This window comes from Sinocyclocheilus grahami, unplaced genomic scaffold (genome assembly GCF_001515645.1).
Source record: "Sinocyclocheilus grahami isolate Dianchi unplaced genomic scaffold, SAMN03320097.WGS_v1.1 scaffold699.1, whole genome shotgun sequence".
In the NCBI taxonomy this organism is placed as follows: domain Eukaryota; kingdom Metazoa; phylum Chordata; class Actinopteri; order Cypriniformes; family Cyprinidae; genus Sinocyclocheilus; species Sinocyclocheilus grahami.
Genome location: NW_015505878.1, coordinates 460032 through 480288, shown reverse-complemented (window position 1 = coordinate 480288; position 20257 = coordinate 460032). Strand labels below are relative to the sequence as shown.

General features: G+C 36.4%; 1 protein-coding gene across 1 annotated transcript in view; it reads left to right on the top strand.

The window, feature by feature from the left end:
• The window catches only part of LOC107559799 (prostaglandin F2 receptor negative regulator-like), a 61168-nt gene that overhangs the window by 21520 nt on the left and 19391 nt on the right, over positions 1–20257 (top strand). The window contains exon 5 of the mRNA XM_016243768.1: positions 14696–15118. Coding sequence (XP_016099254.1) covers positions 14696–15118 — 423 coding nt within the window. The remainder of the gene's footprint in view (positions 1–14695; positions 15119–20257) is intronic.

Sequence of the window (20257 nt, the reverse complement as noted above, 5' to 3'; positions counted from 1 at the left end):
TTGCACATTTGTTGAGGATGGGGTGGCACAATACCATTTTTTAAGAACCCATCCAGATCCAGATCCGATACCAAAAATTCTGAGTATTGGACAATACCGATACCGATCTGATATCAGCGCAGTTTTTTTTTTCCTATACCTCAGTGTGTGTTGACCTGATCAAAACTCTTTTGTGTGTTACACACAATCTACTAAATATAGACAACTTCATTATAAAGAAAAATAACAAATGGAAAAATATATAATCATAATCTGAGAAAATACATTCATGGAAAACAATAAATGTATATAAATGTATGCTCCAATACAGAGCGGCACGAAGCGCTTATGCGCATCCCGTGCGCAGAATGATGCGCTTGAAGCAAGACGGAGTCACAGTGTGCAGCGCGCCACATAAAAAAGTTCAAAGCACAAAGGGAAGAGATATTGATGCGTAGTGTATTATATCTGTGCGATAGTTTATTTAATCTCTTCTTTTAACCATTTTAAATTTCAGTTAGTGTGCGCGTGAAGAACAATTCATAGTGCTCTCTACTCCAGTGTAGTGATCTAACAGACACCCGGTAGAAAGTAACATGCTTTAGAAACAGCACTTAACTCCAGCAAGATAAAGTCATTTTATGCAAAATCATTGATATTTATCTACAGATCAAGTATAATAATAGGAACATTGAATTATCTTGGAGAGATTTTCATCATCTTGACTGTCGTAACCGAACCCGACACGCAGTTTGAATGTTGAATGGAGGATGACAGACCGCTGCAGTGGAGAGAAGAGTTTACGTAAACTTGACTTAAATATTCATCTGTACCTCACATTATACTACGGAACGGCTTCAGAACACTTGGAATATAGTGCACAAAAACTTTATGGTGCTTTATAATGTTTTTGTGCCTTTCGTGGGGCTTAACAAACACAGAATAGTATATGCAGAATATCGGATTTGGATCGTTCTCAACTGACCGATACCCCGATCCGGCAGAAAATGGCAGTATCAGAGCGATACCGATCCTGAATATCGGATCAGCGCACCTCTAGTTGAGGACTTGACAGAAATTGTAATCATTATTCACTAAAAAACCTTCTATCCATCAACTTGTCAGACTTTTGTACTTGTTTTGCCCCTGTAGTCCTTCCTGTGTTTCCTTATTTGGTCAATTTCCTGTCCTCGTTTAGTCTGATTGTCTTATATGATCCACCTGTGTGTCTCCAATTATCCCTAGCATTAAAGCCCCTATCTTTGCATTTTTTCCCCTGTCGGGTCTACTTTGTTGGTACATGTGTCATTCCTCGCTCCTGTGTTAGATTACCCCAGTGTTTCGTGAATTAAAAAATACTGTTTATTATACTTCTTGTCTCCATCGTTCCTCAGACAGTGTAAGCATGACAGAAGACCCGAACTAAAACAGTTTAAATTGCGTGTTTCCCCTCCGTTTTGTTTCTCGTTTTTCTCACAGTGTTTTTGTTTCCATGGTGTGCCCTAATGGATCCCCTCCTTCACCCCGAATTCCTCCTCCTCCTGCTGGAGCATGGGGAGCGCTCGCTCGGGGACCAAACCAGACTGTTTCTGACCCTCGCCGAACTTACCAGCTACCCGGACAACGCGCTCATCGTCATCCAAAGATGGTCCTCGAGCAGAATTCGCCACCTTTGTGGAGTGGACTCTGGCGAGAAATGGATCTCCGTCCCCCGCCTCTTCCCAAGAGAATCTCGCCAGTTCCACTCCCGACCCAAAGCCCAGCCCACCATCTCCCCGCTGTGCGGAGATAAAGCCCGAGCCCACCGATGATGGCGAGCCAATTCCCGTTGCGATCAGCAAGCCAACGCAAAGCCGAGTGACTGAGCAAAGGATCGCCCTGGACGTAGAGCTGTATCCGTCAGACCAGGTGTGAGAGCCGGCGATAATGCCCGTTATGAGGGAGAAAGCCACGGACGGTGTGAGCACGGAAAGGAGCTCCGCCCCCTGCACCGCGGCTGAGGGTGAGCTTAGTATGGCGCGGCGAAAGTGCCAAAGCGAAGAAGAGAGGGCTCCAGTCCAGAGCACCCTCCAGTGCCCGCTCCTCGAAAGCGCCCCCAAGTGTCTACTTCTCCAGAGCGCCATCCTGTTCCCGTGTTCAGTCTAGAGGGGGCTTCCGATCTAGAGTTAAGCCCTGAATGCCCAGAGACTCACAAATGCCTGCTCTCCCACCCGCTCCAGCCTCCTCCACCGCTGTCGTCTGGCAGCCCCTCTGCTCGCCCTCAGCCCACCATCAATACGGTGTGATCTCCGTGGGTCTGCCATCCTCCAGCATCGCCGTGGCTGGAGAATCCCTCACCTCCGCCTCCAGCCTCCGAGGCCCGGACTCCGCCTCGGCCCGTAGACCCAGCGGCTCCACCTCGGCTCCTAGCTCCCTCGCCTCCACCGTCACCTGTTGATCCACCAGCTCCACCAGGCTCCCTCATCCCTCCGGCTCCGCCTTGGTCGGGCGTCGACCCGCCATCGCCTCAGGACTTCGCTCCTCCGGCTGCACCTTGTTGCTCCGTCCCACCGGCTCTATTAGGCTCCTTCCCCCCGCTAGCTCCACCTTGGTCCTCAGTCACTCCGGCTCCGCCGCGGATCTCCGCCTCCACCTTGGTCGCCAGAGTCCTCAGCTCCACCCTTGCCCCCCGGATCCTCGGCATCCCCCTGGCTCGTTGGCTCTCCGCCTCGGGCACCACCACCACCTGCTCCGCCTCCGTTGGTCGGCCCCCTGGAGTCAGCGGCCATTCCTCCATGGCTCCTCCCTCTGTCGGCTCCACCGTGGGCTGTCATTATGGCTGTGGCCTGGGTCCAGCTGTACTCCTCCTGCTCCAAGCCCCTTCTGGCTCCTCCCTGGCTCCTCCCTCCATCGTCTCCTCCCTGGACTCCTCCCGGGTGTCCGTCCTCCTCCTGAGCCTCCTCCCAAGCTCCCACCTATGCCTCCCTCTGTTGTTGTTACGGTGCGAGGACGACCTTCCGGGAGGGGGCGCCATGTCAGACTTTTGTACCTGTTTTGCCCCCGTAGTTCTTCCTGTGTTTCCTTATTAGTCTGATTGTCTTATGTGATCCACCTGTGTGTCTCCAATTATCCCTAGCATTTAAGCCCCTGTATACTTCGTCGGTACATGTGTCATTCCTCGCTCCCGTGTTGGATTACCCCAGTGTTTCGTGAATTTAAAAAAGACTGTTTATTATACTCCTTGTCTGCATCGTTCCTCAGACAGTGTAAGCGTGATACAACTCTTATATAGCAAGATTAGTAGTGCCTGCAGGTTTGAGATAAATAGGTTTCATTTCGGATGCTTATTTTTAAAACAGATAGTTTTAAGTTAAATTAAGTAAAATTACTAAAAACATTTTTTGTTAATTAAAATAAAGCTGAATAAAATAAACATTATATGAAAAACCTAAACTAAATGAAAATTTGAAATGTTGCCTCAAAACTAACTTAGAATTGTTAGTTGGAAATAAATAACTAAAATAACAAAACTAAGTTGAACTAAAGCTAAAGCTGAATTAAAACAAAATTATATATATATATATATATTTCATACTCACCCACTCACTCACTCACTCACCCAACCACTCACTCACCCACTCACTCACTCACTCACTCACTCACATACTTACACAATCTTTTTAACCGGCATTAATTGAATGTTATTATTGGTTTCCAGTATCTCAGCACCACCCTTCTATGATCTACAGTCACGTCACTTAAAGTTAAAGAGAATCTTGTTATGTTTTTAGATCTTTAAAATAGCCACTTTCATTTCTTTAGAACAGCCTTGAACCTTTTGACTCTCATTCTTTACACACGGTTCCAGGAAACAGGTCTCTAGGCATTCCGACTTCAACTCTCCCAACATTGAGTGAGAGGCGTGAGGAAGCCACCATACGTACACTTACTAAAATACTCAAGGACAGTTCATCACCATTGCATTGTTTCCTGCCTATGGCTCCAACACCTACTTAATCTCTTCGGCGGCTCAAGACATGTGTTGTACCCAGGAGTAAAACCAAACATCATGAACTCTCCTTTATTCCCCGTGCTCTAAATTTGTTGTATGGATAACTTACAGGTCCTCAATTAGGATGCCTTTTCTTTGAATCTGTGTTATTCATATATATATATATATATATATGTGTGTGTGTGTGTGTGTGTGTATATATGTATATATTTTAGCAAATGTTTTATTTTTCTTTATTATGCTTGTGTATCAGTTATCTTTTATTTGTTTTATACTAAGTAATGATTGTCTTGGAGTATGTGTATGTTTGACACATTTCAGGTTTTTGTGCCACAATATCCTGTTATGTCAAACTTTAAATAAAACTAAACTAAACTAAACTTGCCGAAAAACACCTTACCTGTGCAACTGCTAATGTCTGAACTTGAGAATGTATTTTTGTGTGGGACACTGAAAAGTATTATTTTTCCCTCCTTTGTTTTCTCACTTCCTTTGCTTTGGATGCTTGATTCAAATCAGTTTAAATAAAAAAGTAGGCAGCATGATTATGCTATCTAAGATGAATCTTTAATTATTTTCCCTCAAACTCTAAGCGAGCATCACACATGCACTGTTCAAATGTTATTTAATGTTTTTATAAAAAAAATTATTATGCTCACCACAGGCTTATAAAACCATAAAAAAAGTTTATATGTACTGTATATATATATATATATATATATATAATTGGCAATCCAGCATTTCTAATTTTTTCAGTTTAACTTCAGGTGCTAAAATAAATTAAAAAACATAAACTAAATAAACAACTAATAAATAAAAATGTAAAAAAAACTTTATAGACTTTTTTTTACAAAAAAGATAAAAAATAAAATGACAAAACACAACAAAATTAAAAAAAAAGCTAAAATGAAACTGAAAATATATAAATAAAATCGAATTCAAAATGTAAATAAATTCTTAAACACTATAAAAGTATATTGATGATACTAAACTAACATTTGCTCTCCAAGGCTGCATTTATTTGATTTGGAAAATTCAGTAAAATCAGTAATATTGTAAAATATTATTAAAATTTTAAATAACTGTTTTCTATGTGAATATATAGTAAAAAATGTAATGTATTTCTGTGATGGTAAAGTTGAATTTTCAGCATCATTACTCCAGTCTTCAGTGTCACATGGTCCGTCATAAATCATTCTAAAATGCTTATTTACTGCTCAAGAAACATTTATGATTATTATTAATGTCGAAAACAGTTGTGCTGACTAATATTTCTGTGGAAACATGATACATTTTATTTTTTAGGATTCCTTGATGAATAGAAAGTTCAAAAGAACAACAATTAGGCCTATATCATTTATATCTTTTGTAACATTATAAATGTCTTGACTGTCACTTTTGATCAATTTAATGCATCCTTGCTGAATAAAAGTATGAATTTCTTTATAAATGGCTAAACTAATTAAGACAATTTACACCTCACCAGAAAAGACAATGAATGCATTTCCTAGTGTGAAATATCTGTTCCTCACGATTGTATCGCTATAAACAAACTCCTGCCAGCATTCCCAGAATGTCGCTCTTGTTTATTTGTCTTGTTGTGTTTGCTCTTATAATCACATCATTGAGCTCTTTAATACACGCAATCCAATTGACTTTAGTTCGGCTCCTTGGAAAAACGCCGCTGTGTGTGCGGCACAATTATTTGTGCCTTATTTTTGCATTGTAAGATCAAAGTCTGCACCTGTGGTGTCTTGAGTTCTTGATGATGAAGTCATGTTGGAGGTGGTGCGTCTCTTATCGTGGTTTTCTGATAAGTGCTGTAAATAGTCTTGCACACTTGGCATGTTGTAGTTTGCGCCGTTATCAACCAGTTTTGAAAAACGGCATGTTTGTTGTCGCCTGCGCAGTGCTCAATCAAAGCAGTGAAGTGCACTAATACCACGCTGACATACTGTACCGCCTGAACCCATGCCATATGCTCAGAGATCTTATGAAGGAACGCCGGCTGAATAGTTGGGGAAACAGCTGAAGTCTCTGTCGAGAATTCAGTAGCTGTTTTTCATCTTGTCATGCACTGATGGATGATTTGTACTGCTCAAACTCATTAGCGTTAATGATTTTAAGACCCGGTGAGCCCAGCAACCAAAAACCATGTTCATTCTATATCATCTCTAGTATTTGGCCTGTTTGCTGTATCGTTGTGTACATACAGTATATCATGAGTCTCTTGGATTAAAATTATATAAATTTTTTTTTTACATTTTACTTGTTTTATTTAGTTTTTCCTTTTATTGCGTAATTTATATAATAAATATATTTGCTTATTTATTTTTTATTTTATTGAATTAATCTTGATGATTTTTATTTTTTATATATTTTTGTAATATGTTTTATTTCCTTAAGAGTTTCTCTATTCTATTCTAATTTCTAAATAAAGTGTTTCTTTAGTCAGTTCTACTCTATTCTGATTAGGGTTGGGTATCGAACTCGGTACTTTTACGAGGGGGGGGGGAGGGGGTGAGTTTGCGGAACGATGTATGTTAAAAGCACACATCCAGTTTTGTGTGAGTGAAGGAAATCCTCTTGGGAGTGGAGAGATTCGTTCTGGCGCACATGGATCGTGTGACATTATGCACTCTCGACATTGTCATTAAGATCACACTATAGAAACCGCCTAAAATTTGAAATTTACTAAAAACAAGCCTATGGCAAGACATCTGGTAGCGGGGGCACCTAGACACGCACCTGCATATGGTTTCTGCGAAAACGCGGATGGGATCGCGGAGTCAATTCATAAAAACGTAATTTACTCTATAGCGCGGAATCACACAGAATTCGTCAATTTTGGACGAATAAATCAAAAGTAGCCACTGCCAGTTAATTCGAATCGCGATATGAACTAGTGTCTGTAAATAATAAAATGCAAAAAAACTGTTTAAATATGAATCCTGCATGTTCCGCTTGCCTCTGTATGTATGAATGGCAGAAACACGGTTTTGTTTACTATACAAATACTGAAGCACGCGTGATGCTCGCAGTGATTTTCGGCCTCTGCTTCTGATATGATGGCATGAACAAAAAAACTTAATCTCCAGAGCTGCTGTGAGAGACACTTCGCGAGTATTTTACAGTTTCATTTGAGAAAACTAGCATCATCATACTGTATACACACAGAAACTTAATGGCAACCTGTCAAAATAAAAGTATGGTTTAACATGTAAAATAAATATATTACTATTGTATTACTTTTGTAATGTAAATCTTTAAATATTCAATTTTCTATCAAATTTAATAAAGCAATTAAATGATCAAAATAAATATTACAACTAGATTAATCACTTAATAGTAAAAAGAAATTATACAATTATTATCCTATTAAAACATTTTTTTAAAGGAATATTCACACAATTTTTCTTCCATGTATTAATTTCAACAGTAAACCTCAGTTTGTTTGCCAAAAAATAAAAGGGTTTAATTTTCATTTGATTTAAAATAAATGTTTAATGCCTTCATTTGATTTTCTGAAAAATTAAAACAAGAATTTCTGGGGAAAAAAGAAAGAAAGAAAGAAAGAAAGAAAGAAAGAAAAGGTTTGTAGGGCCCTATTGTTCAAAATGTTGAAATTGAGACTTTTGGACTTATTTTTTCACTGAAATTAATGTTTTTGTAATTACACAGAGAGTAAAGTACCGAAAAAAAGGTACCGTTGGGTACCGGTACTGAAATTCAGATACCGGTATCGTACCGGTTAAAATGTGAACGGTACCCAACCCTAATTCTGATGAATAAAATTATTATTATTAGTGAATCTTTTGACTTATTAATGATTCTCTATTATCTCTTTTATTCTGATTTTTAAATATATATTTTAATTAGGCAAGGCAAGGCAAGTTTATTTATATAGCACATTTCATACACAATGGTAATTCAAAGTGCTTTGCATAAAAGTAATTAAAATAATCATAAAAATCCCAATTGTAAAAGCAAGGAATTACATTTTTTAATGATTTTTAAAAAAATTGATTTAACATGAAATGAAAACAGTTAAAAATAGTAAATGATGATACAGACCGGTGAGGAGACCATAACAATAGTCCACCCTGCTGGTGATAAAGGCATGAACAAGTTTTTCTAAGTCTTGACTGCAAACAAAACATTTAATTCTTGCAATGTTTTTGAGATGATAGTTTGCTGATTTAATTATTGCTTTGACATGACTACTGAAACTAAGGTCTGACTCCAGCATCACACCTAGATTCCTGACTTGATTTTTAGTTGTTTGACCCCTAGAGTCAATGTATGCATTGACTTCAGTTTTCTCTTTGTTTAACTGAAGAAAGTTTTGGCACATCCAACTGTTAATTTCATCAAAGCATTGGCAGAGGGAGTCAATGGGGCTGTAGTCATTTGGCGATAAGATTAGGTAAACCATAGCATAGCTGTGATAAGCAATTTGGTTCTTTCTCATTATTTTAATCAGTGGAAAGATATACTGGCTGAACAAGAATGGTGAAAGAATTGAGCCTTGTGGGACTCCGCACGTCATGGACGTCCACTTAGACTCATGGTCTCCTATACTCACGTAATAACCTCTCCCTTCTATGTATGACCTGAACCATTTAAGGAATAGAACAATTAGTTACATTCTGGTTAAAATTATTATTTTAATGTTAGTGTTTTCTTTTGTTAGATTTTATTCTGATTCATAAAATTAAATACTTAAGAAAAGTTCAAATAAGTTTTAAATTAATAAAAGTAATTACTTTTTATTGAATATTTTTAATTTATTGAATGATTTCCTATTTTATTCTAATTTCTAATATATTTTCTGATTAATTGTTCTTTTGTATTTTATAAAATTATTATTCTCATATTATTTTCTTATTGTTTCTTTTGCCAGTTAATTCTATTTTGATAATAATAATAAAATAATTTTTATTATTAAGACTTTTAATTTTATTAAATTAATATATATTTTATTCTGATTTCTAAATTTGTATTTTGATGAATTATTCTATTTAATTATTCTATTCAGTTTTTAATAATTCATATTCTATTATTGTAATTAGTATTCTAATATGATATCATAATGTATTATTATTGAATGATGTATTTTTATTTAACTTATATCCTGATTAATCGTTCTTTCTGATTTTTATCAAATAATTTTAATTGTTTAAGTGATTTTAGTCAGTTCTGTTTTGTTCTGATTTTTCTAGTCTGTTCAGATTTACAATTATATTCTCATTTACTGTATTAAGTAATATTTAATTCTATACTTTTCTATTCTTAATAAATGAGAGATTATCTGGTGTCATTCAGCAGTGTTGTTTTCCATTGGTAGCTAATCTCCAGTTAAGTGCTTATGTAAACAAAAAAAGAGTAGGATCAGGTGACCTGTAATCTAAATGTAGCTTTCACTGCTTTAGTCTCTCTGTATTTAATTAACAATTAAACCAAACAGACGAGGACTACTCTGCTGCTCCACCTGATAACATACAAGCACTGCAGCTCATTCTTTGGACAGGTGTGCAGCAAACCAAAAGAAAGTATGAGAGAATGAAATAGAGAGAAGACGGAGGACAAAGAGATAAAGTCTGATAATGTCGACTGAATGTGTGCAGTGGAGAGGCTCTTGTTTAAGGTGATTGACAGTCCCTCTCTCGGCCCCTTATTCCGTTCCCAGGACACTCGGTTCCCATCCATAGCGACCGGCTTTAGAGCTCCTGTGGAACATTCATCTTGTCTGCTCTGTTTGTCCGGATAAAGAAACACACTGTCGACATGTTCTCGTCTTTATTCATCTTTCTTTAACTAGAGCTCTCTCTTGCTTGCTAAGCATCTGTTTCTCCTCACTCAGTCCCAAAAAGTCATAACCAAACTGCGCTTAGAATAATGAAGGTCTTTCGCAGGAGGAACAAACTAAGTAACTAACTTAAAAAAAAGTAATTAGCTAACTGGGAAGTAGTCACCCCTCTTGAAAAAAAAGAAGCAATATTAAACCGGTTCGAACCAGTGTTATTTATATACTGTTATGTTATATTATATTAATATTTATATTACCATTATTTAAATGTTTATTTATATTTTGATTTATATTTATATTTTATAATATTTCATTGTTATCATTTCGGTTTTCAGTTAAATTGTAAGGTTATGGTTAAGTTTTAAGTAATTTAGTAATTAATTTTGTGTTTTTGTAATTTTTGGTAGTTTTATTTTTTAATTATGTCTACTTATATAATTATGTCTAATTCTGTTTTTATATGTATATATATATATCAAGCTAAACTTAATTAGAATGATAAATGTTAGCTAGTTCAAATAAAACTAGTTAAAATAAAAGTTTAAGTTTTTAGTAGTTTATTCCAGTTAACGTTTATTTCAAGTAAAAGTAATGTTTTTTTTTTAATTTGTCAATTTTTTATATTATTTTAAAATAAATTATTTTAAAATAATATTTAATAATATTCTTTTTTAATATTAATATTTATAAATATTTATATATTTAGCTTTTACATTTTTTTTATTTATTTTTGTTTCAGTTTGTCATTTTAGTACTTCAGCTTAAACCTATTGTCAAGGTAACATATCTATTTCTAGTTTAAGTTATAAATGTTTTCCATCTGATATTTTTGTTATATTTTGTTTCATCATTATCTCAATTACTGAAAATATATTTTTTAAGTAATGACAACAACCATCTTTTTAAAAAATGTAAAAATGTCCATGACTACTTTTAGATGGACAATGCTAGTTTTTCCTCTCACAATCAGGTTAAATGGGTTTTTGTTGACTTGTTAACTATTAATGTCTCAGTTATTTCTCCTAAGCAGCAGCAATCAAATGGAGATACTTGCTTAATTATTTTATTTCTCAAAAAAAAAAAGCCCCAGTTGTTTTAAAATAGATCTCAATAATGTCTTAAACTGTGCTCAGATTTACCACAACAACAAATTATGCAATAAAAAGTCAAAGATCTTAATATGAACTCAAACAATTGTCATGAAATTCTCTCTAGAGCAATGTTTCTTATTTAGAGCAATATTTTTGGTTTCCATGAGCATTAAAAGTTTTGTAAAAACTGAAAATATAGCTTACATTGGTAACCAGCACTAAGATGGTTTTAATGGGTCATTTAAGTTTGATTGCCAGCTGAACTAGGTTATCTGCTCTTTTAAAGACATAGTTCACCCAAAAATTAAAATTAACTCACCCTCCACTGTATGTTTCACTTTCTTCTGCTGAACACAGAAACTTTTAAAAAATGTTTTGGTAACACTTTACAATAAGGTTCCATTAGTTAATGTTAGTTCTATCATGACATCTCTCAGGAGATTGTAGCATGGTAATGGAAATGACAATGTTAATGTATTTGGTCTTGGCGTAATAGATCTGCTACGTTGCTGCTGCTCTTGGTTATTGCTGTATTTGTAGATTATTGCTGCTGCTGCAAGCAAGTACAGGAACTTGCTACTGCCAATACATATGCCGATATGGTGCTATGAGTATTTAAGACATAATGCTGCTGCATAAATAGCATATAAAATAACCCGCAGCAGATCTATACAGGTGGAGCTGGGGAAGATGGAGGGTTTCAGAGGAACTCTGAAAGCGCACTGCAATGCTCAAGCGGATGCTATCCAGTCATTTAAATGTAAAGCAGCAAGCTCATTGGCTGCGTATGTAACATGAACAAATCAGCTTGTGACTAGTCATTTAATGCTAAGAATATCATCAGTTTACATTAAGGACTTATCAGCCTGCACCATCTAGAGTTTCATGACAGAACTTGGTATTTAATGTATTAACTAACATGAACAAACAATGAACAATACATTTATTACATTTATTACAGTATTTTATTAATCTTTGTTAATGTTAGTTCATAAAAATACAGTTATTCATTCTTAGTTCATGTTAATTAACAGTGCATTAACTAATGTTAACAAGCACAACTTTTTATTTTAATAATGCATTAGTAAATGTTGAAATTAACATTAACTAAGATTAATAAATGCTGTAGAAGTATTGTTCATGCTTAGTTCATGTTAACTAAAGTAGTTCACTAATGTTAACTAATGAACCTTATTGTAAAGTGTTACCAATGTTTTTAACCAAACAGATGACGGTAGCCACTCACTTCCATAGCATTTTTTTTCCTACTATGGAACTCAATGGCTACCGGCAACTGTTTGGTTCCCAACATTCGTCAAAATATCATCTTTTGTGTTCAGCAGAAGAAAGAAACTCATACAGGTTTGGATTTTGGAATAACTTGAGGGTGAGTAAATGATGACAACATTTTCATTTTTGGGTGAATTATCCCTTTAAGCAGGGATAAAATCCATTTTAGGTCATTTTAGGACTCCAAATTTCAACACATAATGAGGCTTTATCAGAGTCAACAATATGCCAAGTAAATGAACCCTTGATACATATGCAGAATTTCTGTGTATTATTATGCTATATGTGGGAGGGGCTTATTGAACAGGAAGTGATGCAGATGAAAGCCACACAGTGCAGGTGGTCCCAGTGACTCAGTTGGCATGACATCCAAAAGCTGAATGCAAAACCCACCACCACATGTAAAGCTCAAGTCAGTTGTGTATGTGATTGAGAGTCTGGATGATTTTCATTTGTCCTGCTCCTCTCTCGTGTGTTTTTCAGAGTTATTTGTGTTTTGTGAGTATTTAGAGTCTGTATATGTGGGAGAATGGCGTTTTCTTTGGCACACTATTTGTATATACATCTAGTACTGCTCAACCATGCATGAAGGTCCCAGCTGTATAGGAAGCGATGCAGGGAGTCTTTCACTGCCCACCGGGCACAAAGCCCAGAAACACTTGACACTGGTGAGCTGAGAAACAGGGTCAGCTCGCACCTTTAATGAGTGTGTAATTTTGCACGTGAGTCGATGTTTGTTGTTGTGGGAGGAACATTTATACTGTCTCACATTTCTAAGTCATTTAAAATGTGTTTTTGGTATAGCGAAGAATCAGCTTTCTTTTGTTCAACAAATATGGACTGAGTTAGGGTTGTGCCGATAGACGATAGTATCGTGTATCTACGATAGTCAGAGATATCGACGATAGCAGATGTCTTTGTCGATAGTCAAGACGATATTAGGCTCATTCTCCTATTAATGTATTAAATTATTATTATTATTAGGTGGCCTATTATAATTCAGCTATTATTATCAAATTGCCCCGCTATTTCACTTCAGCACCGCACTTCACACACACACACAAATGAGGATTAGAGCCTGTAACCGGTGAAGGAGTCTCCAACCACAAACACAGATGTACAGTATATCGTCTGCTGAGATAAGGTATTTCATGGCACTTTAACAAGTAATCTAAACAGCCTATATATGTGCAATATTTTAACTGCGCCCTCACTAACTGAGTTTAATGCCACAGTTATGTTAGAAAGAATCTCATTATTGTCTCTGTGGCGGTGCGTTGGACTCGTCATGGGGCACGTGGTCCAGAGTGCTGTATATGACTGATGTTTCCGTTCAATTTTACTTTACTCCAAATATACGAACTTACCTGTTTTAAATACTTTTATATTTTACGTGTTTGTTTATGTCCAATATTTAGTGTTAAACTGTTGGTCTTTAAAATAAATCGTTGACTGATTTTGCAGACCTTTTATTCTAATAACTTCCTTGCGCCGATGCAGCAAACTTGTCCCAGGACGCGCGGTTCTACATGTTAGTTGATCAGTATGTTTGAAAGTATATTAAATGGATTATTGGTGCTTCTAAGCTCTTTCTCATGCACCCACACAGTTTAAAACACCAAATAGTTATGAAATAGCCTATGACAAGTACAGAGAGTCTCACTCTTGCACCCACCCACCCAACATAATATCGTGTATCGGCGATCTCACGGGCTGGCGATATTACGATTTGAAAAATGACCATATCGCCCAACACTCTTGGCTTCATTACATTTTCCTTATGTTTTGTGCGAGTTGTTTTGTTATGGTTGGAGGTTTTTGGGGGGGTGATTTGATTTGTTAGGGCTTTTTAGTTGCGTGTTTGTTTGTTTTATGCTTTAGCTTTCTGTTTTGTGTCATTTTCTAGGGATTTTTGATTTTAAGGTTTTTTTGTTTTATTCAAGTTTTTTTGTTAGTTTTTTTGTGTTTTTGTTTGTTTTGCTTTTGAGATTTCTGTTTTATTTTTGTTTGTCTTGCTTTATAGCTTTTTTGTTTTGTGTAATTTATTAGGGTTTTTTGTGTTTTGTTTTGTAAGGGTGATTTTAGTTTTGTTTTCTTTGTTTTGTCTGGTTTACATTTTTTGCTTTGCTTTTTTGTTTTGTGTTTTGATGCAGTTGTTGTTATTTGTTTGTTTTGCTTAATTTTGCTTTGTTTTTTTGTCATTCTTGTTTTGTTTTGTTTTTGTTTTGCTTTTTAGATTTTTCTATGTTTTGTTTTGAAAGGGCCTTCTTAGATTTGTTTGGTGTATTTTGTCTTTTTTAACTTTTTGTGTGTTTTGTTAGGGCTTGCAACCACCCAGAACACCCTAGCAGCCATATAGAAAAATCACAACCTCTGTGGTAAATGTGCTAAAATAACATCCTAGAATGTACAACATGCCTTAAAAAAGCAAAAATCTAGGTTTTATCCTTTTTTATACGTTTTTGTATTTATATTGAAATAGATGTGCAAGACAAAAATTTTAGTTTAACTGACTATTTTCTCTTTCTCTCTCAGATCCAGACTACACTGTTGTTCTGAGCTCATCTGTGAACGCAAAGTTATCTGGTGACCCGACGGAGTTGGAATGCAAAGTCACGAACATGTCGAACCTTCGTAGTGGACGGCTGGGAGTGTCGTGGCTGTACAGAGACATTCAGCCTGGTGACGTACCAGTATCTACTCACACCATTGTGTCACTGGATGAGAATGGGAACCTTGTGCCAGGCAAGACGTACAAGAGCCGTGTGGAGGCGGGGCTTATTACAGTGACTCGAATGGAACCTTACACGTTCAAGCTCCGCCTCTTTCGTACCACAGATGCTGACGCTGGTGAATACATGTGTGCCATAATGGCATGGGTACCATCTCAACATGGGAATTGGAAAAAGGTTGCTGAGTATGTGACCCCAGCACTTAAAGTCAGCTTTGCTAACAAGCGTAAGTGTGCATCCATTTAAATGATTTTGTAATCTCTAAAGATATTATATTATATTATACTATTCCATGGTCTGTCTGAATACTCGATTCTGATTGGTTTTTGTATTAGAGCCCTGACTGTTTTCTTAATCCCACTCCCGCTGAATTTCTGACCATTATCGCCTGCTCCCGTGATTTTTGTGTTCAGTCCCGCCCACTCCCGCAAACATTCCAATATTGCATATAATTTTCGCGCATCAGGGAGCTGCTATAGGTGGAGAATTTAAATATCTTTTGAATAGGGCTGTCGCGATTCGTCGATTTTATTCAATAGCATTTCTGACCTAAAGAAATTACCAAATATTAAAGATTAAGTGGACATTTCAATGAAATGGTGCTTGGTCAATATTAAACAAGGATTAAATCGCAGAGTAATGTGTAAAAACAATCGGCAGGCCGTTGGCGCCCCCTGCAGGCCTTTGTTGTAATGCGTAATGTACATTAGCTCTATTGTTTATAATACATTATGTATTTTAACAATTTTGTTCAATAAAACCATATGATTTCTTGCTTTTGATACTTTATTTGAACTACTTATTATTGCCTCATTGTGATTATATATGTATTTTAAGTAATTTTAAAGGCTATTGTTCACTTACATCTATTTTTATTACCACAAAAATGTTTTATTATAATTATAGGGCACTATGAAATCCGTTTTATTTCCAAATACAGTTTTTTCCATTTTCATTTTTCTATACTCTGTTTTAATGGTTAAATTAAATTGTATTAATCAAAAAACCTGTCTAATTAATTGAGTTTTACAGTTTTATCTTTACCAAATTCTGTTTTCCATTATTTTCTGGATTCCATTTTAATGGTTCCATTACATTTTAATAATCAAAAGCATCTCCAATTAATTGATTTTATTTAAAAAAATATATACTGCACATTTACATTTTTCTCCTAAATAAATTCTGGTAAATAATATTTTTGGTAAATACTCCTTTAAAAAGTGTTTTTTTATTATAATTTTATTAGTAGTAGACTAGAACACGTGGATATGTTGTCATTCTTACACTATAATACTGAACTTTGATTTCAGTGATTTGGACTATGAGATGGACACTCGTTTTTTCCCCATAGAATTGGGCTACTTTTAAACTGTTGCCATGGGTTGATTTTCCCCTGTGGGTTAAAGGTTTGAAATGTTGCAAAAAGTACATTTGACTGAAATGCTTGTATTGAAACATTTTGCATTTTACCCAGGGATGTCGCTAATGAGGTGAAAGGTGGTGACGAGTATAGGGGCCCACGGCTGTGTCGGTGTCCTTAAAGGTCCCATATTGTCAAAACTGAAATTTCCTGGCTTTTTTCATGATAACTGAGGTCTAGGTGCTATGTAACTACCATATACGTTTCAAAACAGTCAATCCACAGTCAAATGCACACAGCCTGCATAAAGTAGCTGTGATTTTTCATGAACCGTTGTGACTTCCGTAAAAAGGTGACGTCAGAACTACACAGTCACCGCCTTCAGTCACCTCCTGAGCACCGCCCACCGTTCCACTCTCCTTTTGCCAAACCCCCAGACAACATCGCGTCCATGCCATTGCTGAGCAACAACGACACGGAAACATGTCGAGAAAACGTTATTCAGTCTGGATGTTAGGAAACTACATCATTGCACAGTAGGCATAGACTATATGTCTATGCTAATTCACAAATTACCTCAAACGCCATACACGGCATTTGATCCTTTAGATTGCCAGGTTTGAGGGCAGGAAAATACAGTACAGAATACAGAAACCAAATACTACATTACCAATCTGGAATAATTTCCATTCATGTCACCCATCCGCATTTGTACAAGTGTCTTCAAGTTCACGTGATTGCAAATGCTCGGCTGGTCAGGTTTGTGTTTACTGCATTCGGTGTTTGAAAAAAAAAAAAAAAACATGAATTACCATTCTGAAACACCCTGTTGTAAACGCGTTTGAAGAGGTGGTTGGTTGTCTCCTGTCATCGCCGATTCGGTGTCTGAGTTCGGCGCAAACATGTAAGGCCGGACAACATTTTCCTCAGCAGTGGCCATCATTACCGGTGTTTCTATTGACCTTACTTGTGAGTATCACCAATTCACAGCAGGCTACAGCATACATGACCCTAGTTACCTGTGGTTGGCCTGTCCATGCGGCACTCAGAAAACAACAGGGCAATCAGAAGAGAGGCTCATGAATATTAATTAGACAGGCCAAAATCAACCTGTTCTTTGCAGAGCTTCTGAGAAAGGAGCTGTATAAATATATTGAGATGGTTTTTGGTACTTATACCGCAAATATATATTCTTAAGGACATCAAGACTTATTACCATTCTGAAACACCCTGTTGTAAACGCGTTTGAAGAGGTGGTTGGTTGTCTCCTGTCATCGCCGATTCGGTGTCTGAGTTCGGCGCAAACATGTAAGGCCGGACAACATTTTCCTCAGCAGTGGCCATCATTACCGGTGTTTCTATTGACCTTACTTGTGAGTATCACCAATTCACAGCAGGCTACAGCATACATGACCCTAGTTACCTGTGGTTGGCCTGTCCATGCGGCACTCAGAAAACAACAGGGCAATCAGAAGAGAGGCTCATGAATATTAATTAGACAGGCCAAAATCAACCTGTTCTTTGCAGAGCTTCTGAGAAAGGAGCTGTATAAATATATTGAGATGGTTTTTGGTACTTATACCGCAAATATATATTCTTAAGGACATCAAGACTTAAAATAAAACTCCAGAAATGTGTAAAATATGTGACCTTTAAATGTTAATCCAAGAAAATAAAAGAAAATCACTCACTGCTCTTGACTGAATAAATCTTTTGTTTTAACAAGAACTAATCTATATTTAATTTATACAGTGAAGACTATACAATGATATTTTACATTTGATTATTTGGTTTCTGTACCTGAATACCTACAAACTTGAAAAAACTAAACATTGTTAAATTTCTATCTTTGTTCTATTTATTCATGCTATTTACATGATTTCAAACAGGGCCCATGGGTACAACCTGCACCGGGGCCCCGCAAACCCCAGCTACAGCCCTGATTCTACCTATGATAAAACTGTGCTAGATGTTAAGTTTTTTGAAGGAGGGCCAACTGTAAAATATGTATTTTAGGTATGGAAATTACATATTTTGAGTTTTGATATTTGGGATGGCGCTACTTTGGGTGCTTTTGGCATTACTTTAACCACCAACCAACCACACCCCAGCCCCCGGTTCAAAAAACACATTATTTTCCACATACTGTTCATTATTGTTTCTCCTCTATGCCCTGCCTTTCTGAAACGCATCCATTTTTATAAAGCTCATCGGTCTGAAAAGCGAGGTGTGCTCTGATTGGCCAGCTATCCAGTGCGTTGTGATTGGCTGAATACCTCAAGGGTGTGACGGAAATGTTACGCCCCTACCATACTGTGATGCCGTGTCCCGGCGCGACAAGACAAAACCAGTTAAACCCATTATAAACAAGGCATTTGTTGCATCCAGTGGGGACATAATTACTGATTATAATGACTTATACTGTCACTGTCACAATGACTTATATCTTTACAGACTCTTAACTTTTATAAAGAATCTCTCTTTGGATTTGAGACTTTAGTCTTTGCAACTTTACAGATCTTCTTTATGCACCAAGAGCTTGTAACACTCCAAAGAGAAAGGAAAAATTGAAATAGCATCATATGACCCCTTAAAATGTGTGTATGTTAATGAATTCCAATCATTCGTAAATAGGGCACACATGCACACTCATTCACAATTAGCACATTCCCCGCCTATGAATTACAGCTACGCAAATTACGTATCTAGGAATGGTGTGGAATCCTTTGGACTCAGTTCTCAGGTTTGGCAAGTTATATTGCATAAATGCATAAAAGACTAATAGGCTTTGCCTAACAATAAATGAAAAAATTCATTTCATTTGGTGTGTCCACCAGAGCGTTTTTAGCCAGCTGAGATAATGTCTGGTGCTCTTCTGAAATCGACCAGCTGGTGGTGCTTGAGAGAGAGCTTTGGAGGCACTGCATTTCTCTGGAGTGACGCGTTGTTTGCTATTATTTGGAATATTCACGGCAGTAAAATGTAATGAGTATCTTATTTTGAAGAATATTACTGAATATAAAAATGCAGTAACTAGCCATATTAACTGTTCCATTGTTGTGTTGTACAAGTATGATGGTTGGTCAATGTAGTGTTTGTCCCGCCTCTACTCCACTCTGATTGGATGGCTGTGTAAAAAGGGACAGTGACGAGCTCTGTGTTTTACCCAAAGTTAAAGAGTAAAAAAACGAAGAAAAAACAGGGCAAATGAACTCGTTAAATATCATTATAATACATAGTTCATAAAAATGCAGTGTAATCAGTTTGTCTAAAAGAATACAGAACGTTTGAATGTTGTATGCACCATTTACACGTTGTAGGGAGCAGTGTAGGGAGCACTTTCGTACCAACTAACATCATCAAAATACGAACATTTTCATGAATCTGAAAATATACATCAGAACGACTTTCCAAATGATTTACACAAAAATTAGTTCTGCTCGTGTTTCATGGATGAGGCCCAGTGAGGGGGAGAGAGGTCAGAGATTGCAGATTGTGCTGCGCACACACAGAAACTTATTGTCGGTGCTGCCCCGTGACTATTATTAATAAAATAGCATAGATAATAGATCGCTACATTATCTTCCTCAGCAACGAGGTCAAATCAAAGTAACTAAACAGATGATCGATCGATAATTAATTCAGTTAAATGCAATAATTAATTCAAATAAATGTGGTCTCACCGCTATATTTCATCTCTGTATCTGATTTGAAGCGGGCAGAATGCTAGAGCTAACGAGTCGTAACTGATCAAAATAACCGTCAGTTTGACCCTTCCGGTTAAATATTGCACTGCTGACGTCATAAACAGCTTTAAGTTGTCAATGCTGGCAAATGACCATGTAATAAGGGGGCTTTTGGAATGATATATATATATATATATATATATATATATATTGAAATATGTATTATATTTATATAAAAATAAGATAATATTATTACATTATATTATATTATTTATTTTTTATGTAAAATGATCTTATTAATATATAAATATAATATATA